This window comes from Caretta caretta, chromosome 15 (assembly GCF_965140235.1).
Source record: "Caretta caretta isolate rCarCar2 chromosome 15, rCarCar1.hap1, whole genome shotgun sequence".
Classification (NCBI taxonomy): domain Eukaryota; kingdom Metazoa; phylum Chordata; order Testudines; family Cheloniidae; genus Caretta; species Caretta caretta.
Genome location: NC_134220.1, coordinates 33,239,792 through 33,258,225, shown reverse-complemented (window position 1 = coordinate 33,258,225; position 18,434 = coordinate 33,239,792). Strand labels below are relative to the sequence as shown.

Here is an 18,434-nt window from a genome sequence, read left to right as displayed (position 1 = left end):
TTTTCTGCATAGTATGTGGAAAATCTTGGACAGCAGGTTTGTTTCGGGTTGTAGACCCAGACAGTCTTAGCAGGTCTGACTCCTTCCTGCTGAGGAAATTTCTTTTGTTTTGCAGACAGGATTTCAGGTTAAGGATAAGCTCTCTGCTTCCCTGGTGGCAGAACATGGTCTTGAGGGAATAAGGGCCTCGTCTTGTATGCTAGAGTTTCAGGCAGTGATTCTCACTGAGGTAATGCAAATGGTGAGAGAGCTTTTGGATCTGTTTCCTTCTTGGTGGAGGCCAGTGTGGAATATTGGGTCCCTTGTTTGCCCCTCAATAAGGGCAGGCTGCCTCTTGTTTAGGAAGAAGAATTAGTGCATGCTTTGTTCAAGCAGTCATCACTTGACACTTAAGAATGTAGTTAATTATTGACCAGTCTCACACTGTCCATTCATTGTAAGATTTTGGAGAAGGCTGTGGTAAGACCATGCTCACAGCCTCCTGAATGCCTTTGATCTCCTTGATCTTTATTAGTGGGTATAGGCCGGGCTTTGGCAGAGAGAGACTGCAGTAGTCAGTCTCCTCTGGGTGATGGATGAAGGTCAGGTGTCCATGCTGGTGATACTAGATCTGACAGCTGTCTATGAAACCACTGATCATGAGGTGTTGCTGACTTGCCAGTGGACCCTGGTAGGTGTGGAGAAGGCTTCCGTTTTATTACTTTGCTCTTTTTTTTCAGAGAGGTAGAGCAGCAGATAGTCATGAGCAATTGCTCTTCTTTGCAAAGGGCTGTCAATTGTGCAGTCCCACAGGGTGACATTCTGTTACCTCTCCTGTTCAAGGTGTAGATGGGGCTGTTAGGAGTGATAGAAAGGAGGCATGGAATGCAGTGTTGTCTGTATCCTGACAACCATCTGTGTGTCTTTGTCTCATTCGACTTGGATAATCCATTTTAGAGCCTCAGCCAGAATCTGGCTGAAATTGGGACATGGATAAGAGTGAGCTGGCTGCAGTGCAACCCAGACAAAAATGACGTGATGATGTGGATTGGGGAAGCAGCTGGAGGAAATGGTAGAGGTAACATCAGTCCCTTTGAGGGAGTATGTCCGCTTTTAGTAGGTTTTTTTCATGGGGGGCTTTAGCGGCCCCCTCCCAGCTGCTGTATGATGATCACATTGCAACTATGGCCCAGTCAGCCTTTTACCACCTCTGTCTGGCTAGGAAGTCATGACCCTTCCTTTTGAATGCAGACCTTGCCACTATCTGGAAAGGCCACAGTGACTCATTTGGTTTTTGGAAAAGAAACCACCTATAAAAAAATTTAAATTAATCTGAAAACAGGTGTATAAACTGAAAAATACAGATCAGTTTTTGGGCCTTCAATCATTTCTCCAGGACTTTTAGTCTGCTTATTCCATGTATTTAGTAACATTAATAAAGTTGTCATCAGTACTATTGGACTTGCTTCCTTTTTCCAGAGCTGCTGTATGTGATGTTTTCTAATGGTAAATTGCAGCCCCTCTGTTCAGCTGGTAGCAATTATCCCAGTCAAAGTTCTCTGCATTCACTGTGGATTTCAGTGGGAGGGTTCCTTGTGTTTGGAACTGCAGGCTATGGGAAGTGAACATTGCTTAATGCACTTAGGAAGGAGCTGCCGGTGCGTATTTTAGACAGAAGTTGTTCTGGAGTATCAAGTAATCTTTCATGTTAAGACATCAGTGTTTTTAAGGGAATGCTTGACCTGTCTTTGGGGTTGATGGTAGCCTCTGCTGGAGTGATGAATGTTGGTCCTGGGTCGTTTTTGTGATATGGCAAAGAGGCTATAGTAAGCAGTAGTCAGTGGCTAGATGAACTGGGGGATTCTCTCCCTTGTGCTTATTGAGGTTAACAATGTCTTAGTGAAGAGGCATTTCTCTGGCTGTTGCAGATCTGGCAGATGAATGTGTCATGTTCTGTGGATGATAAAAGAGGTAATTGCTGGGTTTGGGGACTATTAACTGCTTAATTCCAATCTCTGGGACAAGGGTTACCTTCATGGACATGTTGGTAGTGTTCCACTGGTTTTGAATTGTGAACCTCCCTCCCCTTACAGCATCCTTAGGTGCATCAGACCTACAAGATAATGTGGTTTATTGTGAGAGCACTCAGAAGTTCTGATGGATTTCAGTTTGGTGTGAGGACATCCTTGCTCTGCTCTTAAACAGGTGAAGGGTAATTGTTTGTCTTCAGAATACATGCAACTTGGCCATATTTTTGTCTTAAAATTAAGCAGCGTGTTCCTCTTTTCTCCTTGTAATTGGTTTTTAGTTAATGGGGAATATTTCCAGAAAAATACAATTTATTTGAATTATGTTCAAAAATTTTCTCTTGATTATGTCTAACCGAGGAAGTCACTTGTCCAGTGACACCTCCATATATCCAAACCCTCACTTAAAGAAGTGTCTGATTTTTCCCAAAGGTTTATATAAAGATGATCAATGAGAACAGTTCAGATACCGACACTTCATTTTGTCCTGTGCAGAGCAACACTTCATGCTGAACTGTGAATTGTTGATGGGAAGGGGAGACCCCAGCTTATAAATTGGGAAACAAGGAAGAGAATGTATTAATGTTTTCTTGAACTTGCAGTTTGGGTATGTCTCCATGGCAGCAGCCCCAGGCAGCCAGTACATTGATTAAATGTAGCTAATGTTACCATACAAAAAACAATCTATCTATGATTCATGTTGGAATTTGTTAATACAGGGTTAATCCCATCCACCAAAGCCTGAAAAACAGTTCCCTTCAGTCTTTAATGTTGAGATTTGACACTAGCCCAGAGGCAAATAATGTGATTTTCCTTCGAGTGATTGTGTGCATATATGTACTGCTGCAGTTACTGCACCAGATTGACTGTGGCTCTGGTAACGGATGCACCTACCAAAGGCTGGGGGCCCCATCTTGTTCAACTGCAGGTCAACTCTTTGGTCACCACAAGAAGTTATACTCCATATTAATGTGATAGAGCTTTGATGTGTGTGTCAGGCCTGTGACACCCCCAGTTTTATGTGCAAGGTAGCTTTCCATCAGAACCAAACTATTGATCTTCTAGTCGTCTTCTTGAAACCCCATTCTTTCAAAGCTGAAGAAAGACTTCATAGCTTAGATGTTCATGGAGATTTGACCGCCTTTTTCGACTGCACTAGATTCTTTGGAGGCTCTCCCAGGCTTTTTGTAGCCTGTGCTGAGACTGTTAGAGGTCAATCAGTGTCAGCTCAGAGAATTTCACATTGGGATTTTTTGAGTACATTAAGCTATGCTAAAGTCTCTCCTCTACTGAGAAAAATGGCTCACTTCACCAGGGCTCAGTCCACTTTCATCAGCTTTTCTGAGCAATATTCTGATAGCAGATACTGCAAAGTAGTAACATGGTCACGTGTACATATCTTTTCCACACATTATGCCATCACTCATGCCTCTTGTGATGATGCCAGCTTTGGCAAGTCAGTGTTACAGTCTCTGTTCAGATGACCAGAAGCCCCTCCACCTGTAAGGGAACTGCTGATGAATCACCTGCAGTGGAATATATGTGTGCACAATTACTCAAAGGAGAAAAAAGTGGTTACTTATCCAGATTCATAGATTCCAAGGTCAGAAGGGGCTATTGTGATCTAGTTTGACATCCTATATAACCACAGGCCATAGAATTGCCCCAAAATAATTCCTAGAGCAGATCTTTTAGAAAAAACATCCAATCTTGATTTAATAATTGTCAGTGATGGAGACTCCACTCCCTGTACAGCACACATTGTTCTTAGAGATGTGTTGTGCACATAAACGTTCCATGACCCTCCCCCTTCCTTACTACTTCAGACATTATGTACAGTGGTGCAAAGGAAAGGAGAGGGAGGCAGCAGACTCATCCCTTTTATGCCATCATCTGAGAGTGCATGAGCCCCTGCTCTCCTCCTCCTATCTACTGGAACTGCTGGTAAATATCTGACTTGGGTGTGCATACACCTGCTGTGGAATGTATATGTGCTGTGACAGGGTTGGGCCAGATAGCTACAGGAGAGTGATTGTGTGTGTGTGTGTGTGTGTGTGTGTGTGTGTGTGTGTTAAAAAGCATTGAGTTTTTTATTAATCCATTTTAAATAGGTTTTAAGACAGTCCTCAGTTGGGAAGATATTTTAGCCCCAGGTTAAGCAGGGCCCTTTTCCCTGGGTAAGGTAATAAGGGCAGTTCCAGAACAATCAGGAACTTGCTGGAACCAATTAAGGCAGACAGGCTAATTAGGACACCTGGAGCTGATTAAGAAGCTGCTAGAATCAATTAAGGCAGGCTAATCAGGGCACCTGGTTTAAAAAGGACCTCACTTCAGTCAGTGAGGGGCACGCAAGGAGCTGAGAGTGAGAGGGTGTGCTGCTGGAGGACTGAGGAGTACAAACGCTGTCTGGCATCAGGAGGAAGGTCTTGTGGTCAGGATACAGAAGGTGTTGGGAGGAGGCCATGGGGAAGTAGTCAAGGGAGTTGTAGCTGTCACACAGGTGTTACATGAAACACTGTAGACATCAGTGATCCACAGGGCCCTGGGCTGGAACCTGGAGTAGAGGGTGGGCCCTGGGTTCACCCCATCCCCCCAACTCCCTATTGGATACAGGAGGAGTTGACCTGGACTGTGGGTCCCACCAGAGGGGAAGGTCCCTGGCCTGCCCCTCGACCCATTAGGTGGACTGGCAGAGACTGTGGGGATTGTTCTCCTTCCTTTTCCCTATGCTGACCAGTGATGAGGTTAGCTGAGTGAACAGCAGGTTTGAGCCACTAGCAAAAGTGGCCAAACTGAGATCTCTGAGGCAAGCAAATCTGCCAATAAGCGCAGGACCCACCAAGGCAGAGGAGGAACTTTGTCACAGTGCACAACAGATCTCTAAGAACAATGCTTACTGTACAGGTAAGTAACTGTTTTCCCTAGGTGGACTGCTTTGAAATAGGGTCATTCAACACTTTGTTTTACAGCTTTTGAGTCAGTGTTGAGACAGAACTATATGAAAATAATGCAAATAAAAACAATGAGGAAGGTTTGTCTGTTCACAGAATAATGGGTGGTGTTAGTTCATGTTCTGGATGATGACTTTCAAAATGTCTGTTAAAAAACAAAGTTGTTGAGTTTGTCTCTGTTCTCAAGGCACCTCTGACCCCTTTGTGGCCTTCTTGAAGGCACTTACATCTCAATTCCACAATACTTTCCGTAGAGTGGGGATTTAGGCTGCATTTCACTGTGATTATCTGAGCAGGTCTGAGTTTAGTTCAACACCTGCAGCTTTGCTCTTTCTCAGGAATCATCACAGGGTTAACCAGTGACCAGCCAGCATTCATAAAGTATTCAGAACAAAAGCAGAGAAAATATATCTTGAAAAACAATAAACAGCTCACATGAATGTCTTAGTTTACCAGGCAGTCATCCATCTTTTTGGCAAGGATTTTGGCGAGTTTCAAAGTCCTTCAGGCCCTTTCTGCTGGGCCTATTCCTCTTGGTCACAGCATCATGACAATCTTGTATCATGTGAGAGTGATGTCCTTTTCTGTATCAGCCTGGTCAGTTTATACAGTTTTCCTTTCTTTGGTTGTCGGTTTCTTGAGCTTGGTTAAATGAGCAGATGAAGTTTTTCCTGTGGGGATGAGGCTTCTCCATTGAGATTTGCATTGGTTACGCCCCCCTCCACTCTCACGCCCAGTGACTTCAGTTCCTGCAGGCAATTCCTATAACTCCCCCTTAGAATACCTCTCCCATACAGATACATATAACATTTATACAATTGATACAATAGTCTCTGAATATTCCATGTGTGCATAATGTCTGTTACAAAGTTATCAACACATAAAATAGCCTTTCGAATGAGAAACTACTGCTTGCTTTGCATCCTTATAGGCTTATAATTGAAAGACGCTAAACAGTGTAATTGCAGACTTTTACTTCTGTGCTTTCCGATACTGTCAGACCTTTGTGAGAGCAGGGAGTCTACAGCACTAGCGAACAAGTCAACAGGATGATTCTTTAGGGTGTGTCCGCAATAAATCCTGGTCCACCCTCACTCTCAAACTTCTCTTGACATGGTGCGGACCCTTCATAGGCATTAACTTGTGTACATCTGCTCGCTAACCTCTCTGTACGAGTATGCCCACATATTCACACTTGCTTAATGACATCTCAACATATCTTCACACACATACTTGTGTTTGTTGACCCATCTGCCAAACCCATTGATTTACCAAACTCTCCCAATCTGCAAACCACTCCTCTTCCACTCTAACCAGGGAATATGCTTGAAATGATAGTCAAGTAGGACAGCTGTATTTAAACTAGTCTTATATCTGGAGGAGGTAGTCGTCTTTCTAGGAGATCATGAAGACATTGTTTGCTGATCATGCTTCATGGGAACGTTTTTTGTTACCTCTGGTACAAAAAATGTACAAAATGACCAATAAATAACAAATTTAAAAATTGGAAGAAGTTCTCATTCCCTGTCCCAAATTTTAAATTGCTAAAATGTTAATGGTTTTATCTTCTATTATACTGTTTCTTCTACTTTTAAAATCTTTAATAAAACAATATGAAAGTGAAAGTAATCAGTACTTTTGGTTAATAACTTTTTCTGTCTGTAGATTCCTCTCTTTGGATCAAAATCTTTTGGAGGAAGAAGCCCCGACGGCCCCATGTTGAGCAAGGTTGAGTTTGTTGAGAAAGTTCGTCAGAGTAACCAGGCCTGTCATGATGGTGATTTTCATACAGCTATTATGCTGTACAATGAAGCCCTGGGAGTTGACCCTCAGAATTGCATCCTGTACAGTAACCGATCTGCAGCGTACATGAAAATCCAGAAGTACGACAAGGCACTGGATGATGCAATCAAAGCACGACTCCTAAATCCTAAATGGCCAAAGGTAGGAAAGCCCATTTCCCTTCTGGTGAGAGACTTTCTATGGGAGTTGCAGCTCCTGCAGTATTATTAAGGCTGTAATTATTTTGTTATAATTGAGATGGACATAAATCATTCTTTACTTACAGTTCACTTTGGTGGGGGCTCTGGAGAATAGAAATCTTTCTGTGTTAAAAGCTACTTGACTTATTTGAGTTTCCTGTTAAGAGTTAAACTATTTTCTGTGTAAACAGACGTTGGCCTATTTTTCCTCAGCTTGCCTGGCAAGGATTCTTTTTTGCTGATCATTGTGAAGATTTTGGATTCAGCCTTTTAAACAAATGTCATTCATGGTGTGTGAAGATCAGACATCTCTCTTAACATTTACACTAATAAACATTCAGCAGCAGCCAGAAGTATCTTGCTCTGAAAGCCTCAGGAGAACAGTGTGCAGAATGGAACATACTGCATAGAGATTGTTGGTAACAGGGTATTAGAGTAGAAAACGAAGGACTTCAGCTTAAGTCACCACCTCCTGCCTTTCTTAAAATTTAGTTTTTGTAGAGCTGTTCTGTTTGGTGTATGTTCTTTATAATTTTTTAAGAAATTCCATATGTCCCAATGTCCTCAGTAAGACCTGACAAGCAATGGAAAGGTATGACTGTACATGTTGATCTGTCATAGAAAGGGTAAATAGATGCCCTTCTATAAAATAGGGACTCCCAGAGATAGCACTGCCTTTATTTAATGGTGTTGCCTGACAGTGGGTTTCTGTTGTGTTCCATTGAGAGAAAGCATTATGTTCTATTTTTCATAGATCAATCTAGTGTTGACTTTCCTGAATCTCACCCTTCAGCATTCCTTCTGTTTTTACAATGTGTGGTGTGATATTTTGGCTGCTTTTCTTCATGTTCAGGTCCGGGGATCTTCAAGTTGGGTTTCCAGTCTCCAGGGAGATTGGGGGCAGACGCTGACTTGGCTGAGTGCTAAGCTGCACTAAGTGGCCAGTTCTGCCTTCACAGCTGCACAGGAAGATTCCTGTCCCTGATATCTTTGAAGCACTCGGTTCCAATGCCTTTCCATTCAAAAATATTCTTTCTGAAGCTGGAAATTTCTCCTATTAAAGTACTTTTCTTCAGTTAATCCTGTCCATGTGTTGGTGCAGAACTGAGTTTTCTGAGCCTTTGCAGGAGTTGATCTCCATGCTGCAGGCTCAATTTAAAATAAACATGACATATACCTAAAAAGGGGAAGCAAAGCTCCTCTCTGACAAGAGCTTTGCCTTTTCCGCACCCCAGGGATGAGAGTTCACACCAGGCTGAAAGCAGGATGTTGCTCTTAGAGGTAAGGATGGGCCTTCTGCAAGTGGTCCTGGATTAGTTGCTGTGAAGCTCCTGCTGCTTCGAAAACTCCTTAGACATCCTACTGCTAACTGATGCACTCATCTGCTTGTCCTAGGTCTTGAGGAATGGCAGGGGCTGCAACTTCTAGGTGACTTCGGGGATGGGGGAACTGGGCTCAGCAGGTCAGTTCTCACAGATGCAGCCTGCATAGTAATGTCATTCATGCATCACTCTTCAGTCAATGTGCACTCCATAACATCATTTTGAGGGGGTGGGTTAGCCTGCCTTTCTTGTGGGACCCCTTCCCCACATCTGTTTCCCATAATTGGGAATGGATCCCCAGCTGTTGAAAATTGAAGGCTTGTGTCTAAGACAAGATAACCTTGTTTTCTGCCTTGGGCAACTCAAGTTGCCCTTTTACTTTGGTCATTAATTCACCTCCTCTCTGAACCCCTTGTAGGGCAAATGCCTAAAGCCTCAGCTGGGCCAGTGCACTCCCTCTCCATGGAGGAAAGGTTTCTAGTACAGCCAGACTAAGAGGCAGGTTTGGTAAAACATTAGTGGAGATATTCTCCTAAGATCTGCCCACGCATGATGCCAAAAGGAAAGAACACTTTCAGTAGACCTGATGAAGATGATGAGGATGGTATAGGTCAACGTTTCTCAAATGTGGCCACCGTGGCCGAATGCGGCCAACAGGGGGTTTTCATGCGGCCACAACAGCCTCCTAGGTGGTGATGGGTGGGGCATAGCATTGGCCCTTCCCCTTCCTTCTTTTTGCTCCTGGATGCGCCACCCTGCACCACTTCTGGAGCGAGGTGGGGTGCAACACTGCAGGAGCCAGGTGAGTTCTTGACCCACGTTGAGGAGAGGGGGTTTGTGCAACAGGCTCCAGGGGCAGGACTTCAGGAGCCTGGCCGTGCAGCCCTGGCCTCCGACCACAGGGCTGTGGGTATTGACCCTCGTCCTCTCCCTCTGGCTCTGGCTATGCAGCCATAGCCTCCAGCTGTGGGGCTTCAGCCTCTGTTCCCTGGTTCCAGCTGTGTGGCAGCAGGCGCTGGCTCCTGTCTGCAGTCCCGGGCTCCAGCCACGCAGTGTCAGGCAATAGCCACAGGCACCAAACCCCAGCTGCAGGGCAACAGGCTCAAACCAGGTGCCAACCCCTGGCTCTGGCCGCAGGGCAGCAAGTTCTGACCCCCAGCTCCGGTCATAGAGCTTCAGTTGGCCTCTGGCCCCCAGTTCTGGCCGTGTGGTGGCGGGCGCTGGCCTCAGGCTCCAGCAACGCGACCCTAGCCCATGGTGCTGATCCCCTGCCCCAGCTGCATGGCAGCAGGTGCTGACTCACTGCTCTGTTCTCAGGCTCCGGCCATATGGTGGCAGGAGCTGACTCACATGGCCAACCCCTGGCTTCTGGCTCCAACCATGGAGTGGTGGGTGCTGGCTTCAGCCACACACTCCTCTGCTCTGGCATCCAGCTCCTTGCTCTGGCTGTGCAGCAGTAGGCACTAGCTCTGGGTGTTGCCCGCAGCTCCGGCTGTGTGGCAGGAGACTCCGATCCCTGGCTCCAGCCATGCAGTTCCTGTCCCCAGCTCCGGGTTCTGGCCACTGGCACTGAGCCCCGGCCCTGGCCACATGGCAGCAGACACCAGGCCTTGGCTCTGGCCATGCCACAGTGGGGCTCATCACCCACCCCCATCGCCCCCGGCCCCCGCTGTCTTCCTGGCCTCGAATCCATCCCACCATCACTTCTAGCCCCTGCTGCCTCTCCCTTTTGTCCCCCCCATCCAGTGTTTATTGGGTCCTGGGGCTTGCTGCGAAAAGTGGTATTAACAAACATGCAAGTATCACTTTTCACAGCAGACTTACTAGCTATCTGTGAAAGGTGATACTTGTTTGTATGTTAATATCACTTACCACTTCTCATAGCCTCCCAGGTAGCAATTAAGTGTGCTGTGATATTAACAAATATACAAATATCACTTTTCACAGCAAGTCCCAGGACCCACTAAACTCTGGATGGGTGGGCCGAAGGAGGAGACAGCATTATTTTTATTGAGTCTGCCAAAGACCCCTAAAAATATACATTACAATGATTTGGATGTGAATCTGTGCATATTTAATTGATTCTATGGGGGTCGGACTACATGACCTCCTGAGGTCTCTTCCAACCCTAATCTTCTATGATTCTATGATTGTAGTTATGACAGCCTTCCAACCTGGGGGTCCTGCTGTCTGGAGTAGCTTGCCTGAATCACTCCACTTTGTTAATTTTCAATATCATTCTAGATCTTATCTCAAAACACCTTTTCTCCCCTGCCTCTTCCTCTGTTATTTTTACTGGAATATAATTCACCATATTATTTGCACCACTTGGTTCTGTAATTTATACCATGTACCACATCCTGCATTAGTAAGGAGAATTCTGCTTTGACAGGGAGATGGACTAGAAATTCATAGGTCTCTTCCATTACTAACTTCTGTCTTGTATTAATGAATACTATAAAACATTTTGGACAGTTTCAGGCACTATGTAAAATAAAGTTGTAAGTGATCTCCAAGTTTCCAGTTCGTTCAATTGTATAAATGCTCGGAGGCACGGAGTATAAAAGCCAGTACATTTTTGGATAGTTTTGTTTTTTGTTACTGAGAAATCTGGTAACGATTTACAGTGGAGCCCACTTAAATGAATAGTTATGGAAGGACCTCATAAAAGAATATTTTTCACATGCCAATCACAGACAGAAATACAGTGAGACCTTTGAAATGAGTCTCTGGTAAAGGAATAGACCTGTGCATCAAAGGGAAAATAAACTAAAAGGGAATAGGAAATTCACTAGCTTAAAAGATTAGCTCTGTTACCTGAAGGCATCTTTCTGCGTTATCAAATCAGAGTCTATTAAATGCAAAGAAATCCCTATATTAATGCAGTGTTAAAGTTGCATAGTTAAACAAAAATAAAAAATGTAGGCAGTAACAGGAGGCAATGTGTCACAGTAGATATGGCATTGGACTGGAACTTGGGAGACTTTTCTGTTCTAATCCCAGCTCTCCCACTCTGTGACCTTGGGCAAGCCATTCCTATTTTCTGTGGCTCCAGTTATCACCTTTTTGCAGGTGGAAAATGGTGCTTACCTCCTTTGTTAAGTGACTTGAGATCTACATGTGAAAAAAACTATATAAGAGCTAGATGTGGGTACTATTACTATGTTGTTTGTTCCTGCCATTTTGGATAAATTTGAAAAGAACCCTCTTGTTTATATTATAAAATGTACACTTGCTTGCAAAGCCCAACAGATCTTTGTTGAGATAAGAAATGAAACAGTCAGAGGAACTTCTCCAGGCTTTCCTGCACAAAGTTGGTCCTTTTCCTGAACCCCCACTTACTCTTATTCTTCCCAGAGTGGTAGCCACTATGAGCAGCATCCCCCAGTGGTCTAGTTTGGAACTATATTTGGTTTAACTTTCCTCTTGACAAAGCACTCAGTTTTACAGTGGATTAAATTTGCTTCTATGCGTCTTGTCAATTCTCGTGATTTTTTTCATGAGTGATGGAATTTTGGCCAGGGCTGGAGCCAATTTTGCAGTGATGAGAAGCTCCAGCCTTCTAGGAAATTTCAGCCCTAGAAAGAAAATCCCCTCTGGTTGGTTGTACCACTTTCCCACCTCGTGGTGTAGAGCAGCCAAGAAGCAGGCAGAGCTCTCTTCCCATTCCCTCTGCAACCCAACATCATTCTCACAGAAGAGGAAGAGGGAACAAAAAGATCCCAGCAGCTCAGAATGGCTCTATTCTCCCCACCCCCTTTGATCAGGGACAGCTCCTCTGTGCTACCCCCAGCCCACCCTCAATGTGCAAAGGGAAGTGAAGAACCTCTGGTGCTGCCCCCCTTCCCTTAAAGCTGGAAGGGGAAGAACGGGACACTGCTGCAGCTCCTGGCCAGGTTGGTAGAGGCTCATGAAGAACCCCAGGTGGAGCAGATGTGAGGCTCTGGGGCTAGAACTGATGAGAGGCTAGGGTGGGGGGGACAGGACTGATTTTGGAGGTTGGGGGAACAGAATTAATTGCTGGGCAGGGGATGGACGTATATGGGGATGAGAGCTCCTGCAGCAGGGGCCAAAATCACCTTCCCAAAAAATTTAGGAGGTTGGTCAATGTTAATTGTCTCTCTCACATACTGTGGATGGGTAGGAGGAATTAAAAATCAAAACAGACCAAAAAACACAGTATAACATATTCTTTAAAAATCTCATGATTTTTGGATTAATTTCATTATTTCTCTGGGCTTCATTCATGATTTTTGAACCTTTTAGAGTTGGCAGTACTGCTTGTAGGATATGACTATCACGCTATAAATAAAGACTAATACGAAAAAGGCCTCATTCTTCTGTGGCCCTACCTTGGCAGCATGTTAATTGTGCTGTTTTCCTGTAAACAGTCTCAATCAACTCAAGATACAAACCAAATTTAAAGACATTCCTAGCTGTTCATTCTGAACTGTAGTTTATACTGGAGAGTTTATAGTTCAATCAGAAGCATTTCTCTTTTAGAGACAGAATCCTGGTATGCTAGTGGTCTGGTAGGAAAGCACACTTTTTCTCACAAAAAAACAAAAAACAAACTTTTTCCTGTTTTGGTGAATTGTTTCAGTGGAAATTTTCTGACCAACTTTAATGCTTCCCTCCCACTCTAATTTGCAATTAGCACAGATTTCCATATCAAACGTGCCTCTGTCATAACCTCCTCCTGTGCTAGTCCTGAAGCAACATGTCTCAGGTAACTTGCGGAATGACTCTTCCACCTCCTCCTTCCATCCCTACGCTACCTAGGGTGAGCCTGTGCAGTCAGCCATTCTCATGGTAGAGAGCTAATGAATGACCCCTGTCTCCAGCTGATCCTGAACTCAGCCTGTCCCATGTTATAAAGCCTTGAAATAACTACCTTCTCATTGGCTGTTTGTGTGGATTTGAACCTTCTTGCTTTGGAGCACTATGGAATTATCTGTCCCATGTTAGAGCCACAGAATAACCCCTTTGCAAATGACTGCAGGCTTTGAAGCCAAGAATTGAGGAAGATTCAAAGAAGGATTGGCTATTTCTCTGGAAAAAAGGAATATCTTAGAATTGTAGTTTACTGCTAACAAATTTTGGAAGGGAGATAAAATTTACGCTTACGCTTCAGGGCCTAAGCCAGAGGTGGGCAAACTACAGCCCGCAGGCCACATCCGGCCCGCGGGATCCTCCTGCCCGGCCCCTGAGCTCCTGGCCTCGGAGGCTAGCCCCGGCCCCTCCCCCACTGTTCCCCCTTCCCCCGCAGCCTCAGCTCACTGGGCCGCTGGCGCAGTGCTCTGGGCGGGGGCTGCAGAGCCCGGCCTGACCCGTTGCTCTGTTCTGCACGGTGGTGTGGCTGTAGCACCGCCAGCCACCTGCGCGGCAGGGAGCAGGGGGTGTTGGATAGAGAGCAGGTGAGTTTGAGGGGGTGGATAGGAGTCGGGGTGGTCAGAGGGTGGGAAATGGGGGTTGAATGGAGGCATGGGTCCCGGAAGGGCAGTCAGGAAGGAGAGGGGGTTTCGATGGGGCGGTGGGGGTTAGTCAGGGGCATGGGTTCCTGGGATGGTCGGGACAGGGAGCAGGGGTGGTTGGATGGGGCAGAGGTCCTGGGGGGCAGTCAGGAATGAGAGGGGGGGTTGGATGGGGAGGTGGGGGGCAGTCGGGTGGGGGGTCAGTGGACAGGGAGCAGGGGGTGGTGGATGGGGCAGAAGTCCCCTGGGGGCCGTTAGGGGACAGGGAACGGGGGGGTCGTGTGGGGTAGGAATCCCGGGGGGGGGGGCTGTCGGGGGCCAATCCGATAGGGATCGGGGGTTGGGCCATGCCTGGCTGTTTGGGGAGGCACAGCCTCCCCTAACCGGCCCCCCCATACAATTTTGGACGCCCGATGTAGCCCTCAGGCCAAAAAGTTTGCCCGCCCCTGGCCTAAGCCACCCTCTAACTATTAGAGACCAGAATGAGACCTAATATGGGGGGGCAAATTGTCCCGTATCAACCTACTGCAGCGTTTCTTAAGCCTTCCTCTAAAGTATCTGGTGCTGGCCTCAGTTGGAAACTGTATTGGAATAAATGGATAACGGGTCTGAGCCAGTATGGCAATTGTTCCTCTGTTTCTGTATGCAAGGATTTAAGATTTTCAGTGTTCACTTGACATAGTGCGCAGTGCATAAAAGAATATGAAATAAACACATTCACAGTGGAATTCTATTTGCTGACTAGACAGCTCGATCAACAAAGTAAACACAGTGGCTGTTTTAAGCCATGATTATCCTGGATGGAGATCTGATGAAAATGTCTCAGCAGGACAATTTCCTTGTCTTTTAAAAAAGCTGCCGTCATGTAACACAGTAATTGAGATAATGAAAATCCCCAGTTGAATTTTTTTTTTCACCCTCTGCATTATGTTTTGCTGCTGGCTATGTATTTTTCTCATTCTCCTGCACAGGAATCTCTTTGGCCTAAATTGTTGGTCCAGTAGAAATTGTTTCAGATTAGATTGGCTTTAGATGATTTTGCGAGTATTGCCAAACTCTGCTTTGTCCATGTTTGGCTGCTGGACAATGACAGTTTTGAGTGTTGGCTTATAAAACATATTTGTACCTACGAAACTGATGTGATGTCCAAGAGCTGCCTAAGGCATCTTCCTTTGTTGTTTGTGTCTGTTCTGTGTCTTGAATCTTTGTCAGTTTTGCTGAGGTGAAGCAGTCACTATGGATGCTGAATCTGACTATGGAAGTATTTACCTGCAGAAATACCTTGTTTTAGCACCACAGTAATCTCTAGACATTTCTGCTTTGCAGTTATTCCTCAATTCTGTATTTGATCATTCCTCTGTACATGCCCTACTTCATGTCCTTATTTCTTCTCCGTTTTCTCCAGTTTATTACTGTTTTAATTTGATCATCCAAAACATTTTATTTCTTTGCACAACTCCTGCCATTTCTATTTGGCTTGTTAAGTAATGGGGCTCTTCCCCTATGTGTTTGGGGTTGGAGCAAATTTATCAGTTGTCCAAGACCATAGTCATATTCATGTCTGTTTTAGAATACAAAAAGAAACAAAATCTGACTTTCCGTTATTTTTAATCTAGAAGCTTGTCCAAAGTTTTGTTCTTTATTCCTGACAAAGTCTCCGTACCTTTCTCTTTAGTAGAACATTCCCCACAAAGGCATGTTTATCATTGTACAGGTCTGACAAAAACAGGCACCAATATGACTGTATTCAAAATGTCAATTAAAAATATACAGTCTAATAAAAATGGAACTTAAAATGTAAAATCTTTACGAAACCAGTTATTTTCATTTCGTAGACAGAAAAGTCTGTCTCATGTTACACTTCTTAAAATTAGTGGTTATTAATTCTATTATCTGTGAACTACCAGCGTAAGCAAGGATAGGGGCTAGTGTCCCCTTAAAAGTGAGTCTGTCCACATCTAAAATATGTTGACCAAGTTTTGCTCACTTCTGATACTACAGTGCTGAAGCTAGCTATTTTCAGTGGTCTAGCAAGAGCAGCAGTCTTAGCCTCATTAACATAGGTCATGGCATAAAATAAACACTAATTATCTGTAATGACTTTAGTACTGACAGTAGAATACTTACTTAAGCGTATTTAATATGCTGTGCTCTGAGAGTCTCTGGGCTGAGCTGTACTTTGTGTATTTCCTCTCTGGAGTTTCCCTGAAATGGTGGGTGAAATCTACACTGAAGGAAAGGGATTTTGTTGTTTGCAGTGACTGGGGCTCTTGGGTCTTTTTCTCCTCCTTTATGGAGGAAGTACAGAGGAGCCTTTGTTATTTATTTGAAAGGCAAACACACAAGTGAATTTTCTCATTACCCCATCTTGCTGACAGCTATTCTCCAGGCCAAGGATGAAGTGAGACTCCCACCAGGTCAGCAAGGTTTTGTTCTCTTTGTTTTATCTTTCACTTATTTTTTTCTAGAAAAATATTCCCCAAAAATGTTGGTCTGAGTGATATCAGTGTGTGTTTCGTTGGGAACTGGAGGACTGCTAGGTGGAATTAGCGTACTTTCTCAATTACATCTGATTGCTTATGAGGGATATGAATCTGAAAGAAATTATTTGTAAACCATAGTTTGGGGACTACTTAACTAGTTCTGTATTCTGAGAACGCCGTAAATTTCAGAATGGATTTTACAATTTAATATAATCTAGAAAAAGCACAGTATGTCTCACTGTTTTCTTGTTAGTGTAAACAAGATTCTGATAAGCTGTCCCTGATCATATACTGTACTGATTACAATCATCTTGCTTTGTTGTGAGATTCATTTTCAATGTGGTATCAGTCTGATAATAAGATGATGGGCACCATGAAAAACCTAATATATATGTTGTATATGGCACAATATAAAATATAGTGTTATATCCCATGTCACCATTCTTTTCTTTAAATCTTTGCTCAATTCACCAGTGTATAGGAGTGGAATTTTTCCTTGTGTTCAGTGGCAGAACACACACATCCTTTAGGGAAATTAGAAGCTTAGGTTTTCTTTAAAGTCAAAGCAATTCCATTAATTAGCCAGTACGGGGAGCTTTATGAGTTGTAGAGGTAGTATTGTGTTTTTTAGGAACTGAGGGGTTTTTTTACCTACACAGTATTCAGTTTCCATGTATCTGGGGAGCACAAATCCAAATAGCGTTCAAATCCAAGTTTTTCTGATACATTCTTTACCACAAGCATCTAAAACAGTTGCAGAGAATACAGAAAAATGCTTTGACCTGAGTAGTGTTTGATATCTCTCCCTATCCCCTTCAGGAACTGATTAAAATGAAGCTTGGAGGTAAGTAAAGCTGTTTTTTTATATGTAATTATTTGCTATTTTAAAGTTTTCTTGTAGATTGTTTCTAGTTTGGGATCTTGAGTTGATTTTAAAATGATTTTTTAGAGTTTTCCTGTGAGAGCATTAGTATGAGCCCTTTATCCAAAGCTTGTAAAATTTGAGCAGAGCTCCATTAGAGTAACATTTTGTCACTTTTCTTTCCTTTCTTTACTGGGATTACTGGAGATGACTATATTCTCCAAATGAGTTCTTGTTTGGCTGTGTACATGTCGATCCAAGTCGTTTTTTGAAAGTTACAAAAAGGCTCCACTGATTCCTAGGATTATTAACAAAAACCCAACAGCCTCTTTAGTGGTGGAAATTTGAGGCTGAGGACTTCGCAGAGTGGTCCAAAGACGTGAATTCCCTTTCTGTTTTCAGCATGACTTTCTTGTAAATTCCTGCTTTAACAGAGACTCTTCATTCTTCACTGACATGGAATAAAGTGCTGCACAAACTTGCACTTCAATAACTGGAAGAGAGTTGAAAGTCAATATAGGCCAATTAATGTTACAGATTGGTATAATTCACCTTGAAATACTCCAGGTCTTGAGCAATTATTATGGGAGTACACAGTATATCATACCAATACGTAGTACTTGTTATAATTCGAGTCTCCGAGGTTGAGTTTTAGTCCCTGCTATTTTTTTGTTTAAATATTTATTGTTGGGATGCTAATCAGAAATACAAGGACAATAAAAGTACAACAGAGAGCATAGTATTAGGGGAACTAAGCTGTATTTTGGGAATTCCCTTAAGGAAGATTGGAACAAGAGTAAGAGTTTGATTTTAATTTCCTTTCCTCTATATTTGATTTACAGTTTGTCCAATTCTCTAGAAACTATTAGTTCCTGAGTCCTGTGTTGCCTTTCAACCCCAAGACAGGGTGCTTTAAACCCTCTGAATGTAAATAAAGGGAGTATTCAACTGGTGATTGGCAGCTAAACAGTCTCCTTTCTCAGTTCCTGGTAGTAATTCTTAATTCTCAAATTGAATAGAAGTTACTCTCTAGTGCAGTCATGCTTAATTTTGCACAATTTAAATTTTGATCTTAGGCCTGGTCTACACCCAAAACTTAGGTCGACCTAGCTATATCACTTAGGGCAGTAAAAAATTTCACTCCCTGTACAATGTAATTAGGTCAACCTAACCCCCACAGTAGGTACACCTAGGCTGATTTATGAATTCTTCTGTCAACCTAGCTAGTGTCTCTGGGGGTCCACCTTCCATTGTTGTTGTCTGCGCTGCAGTGGCATAGCTTCAGCTGTAGTGTTTGTAGTGTAGACATTTGGATCTAAAACACAGATCAGGAACTAATTGTCAAGCCATAATA

General features: G+C 43.7%; 1 protein-coding gene across 4 annotated transcripts in view; it reads left to right on the top strand.

Annotated features, from left to right (window-relative positions):
- TTC28 (tetratricopeptide repeat domain 28) overlaps positions 1-18,434 on the top strand; it is a 516,699-nt gene that overhangs the window by 25,389 nt on the left and 472,876 nt on the right. For 2 of the 4 annotated variants that reach the window (XM_048821540.2, XM_048821539.2), the window contains exon 2: positions 6,623-6,901. In XM_048821540.2, the coding sequence (XP_048677497.1) occupies positions 6,623-6,901 (279 nt within the window). Of the gene's footprint in view, positions 1-2,107; positions 2,185-6,622; positions 6,902-18,434 lie in introns of those variants that run through there. The other 2 variants (XM_075120128.1, XM_075120129.1) reach the window with 2 other exon arrangements.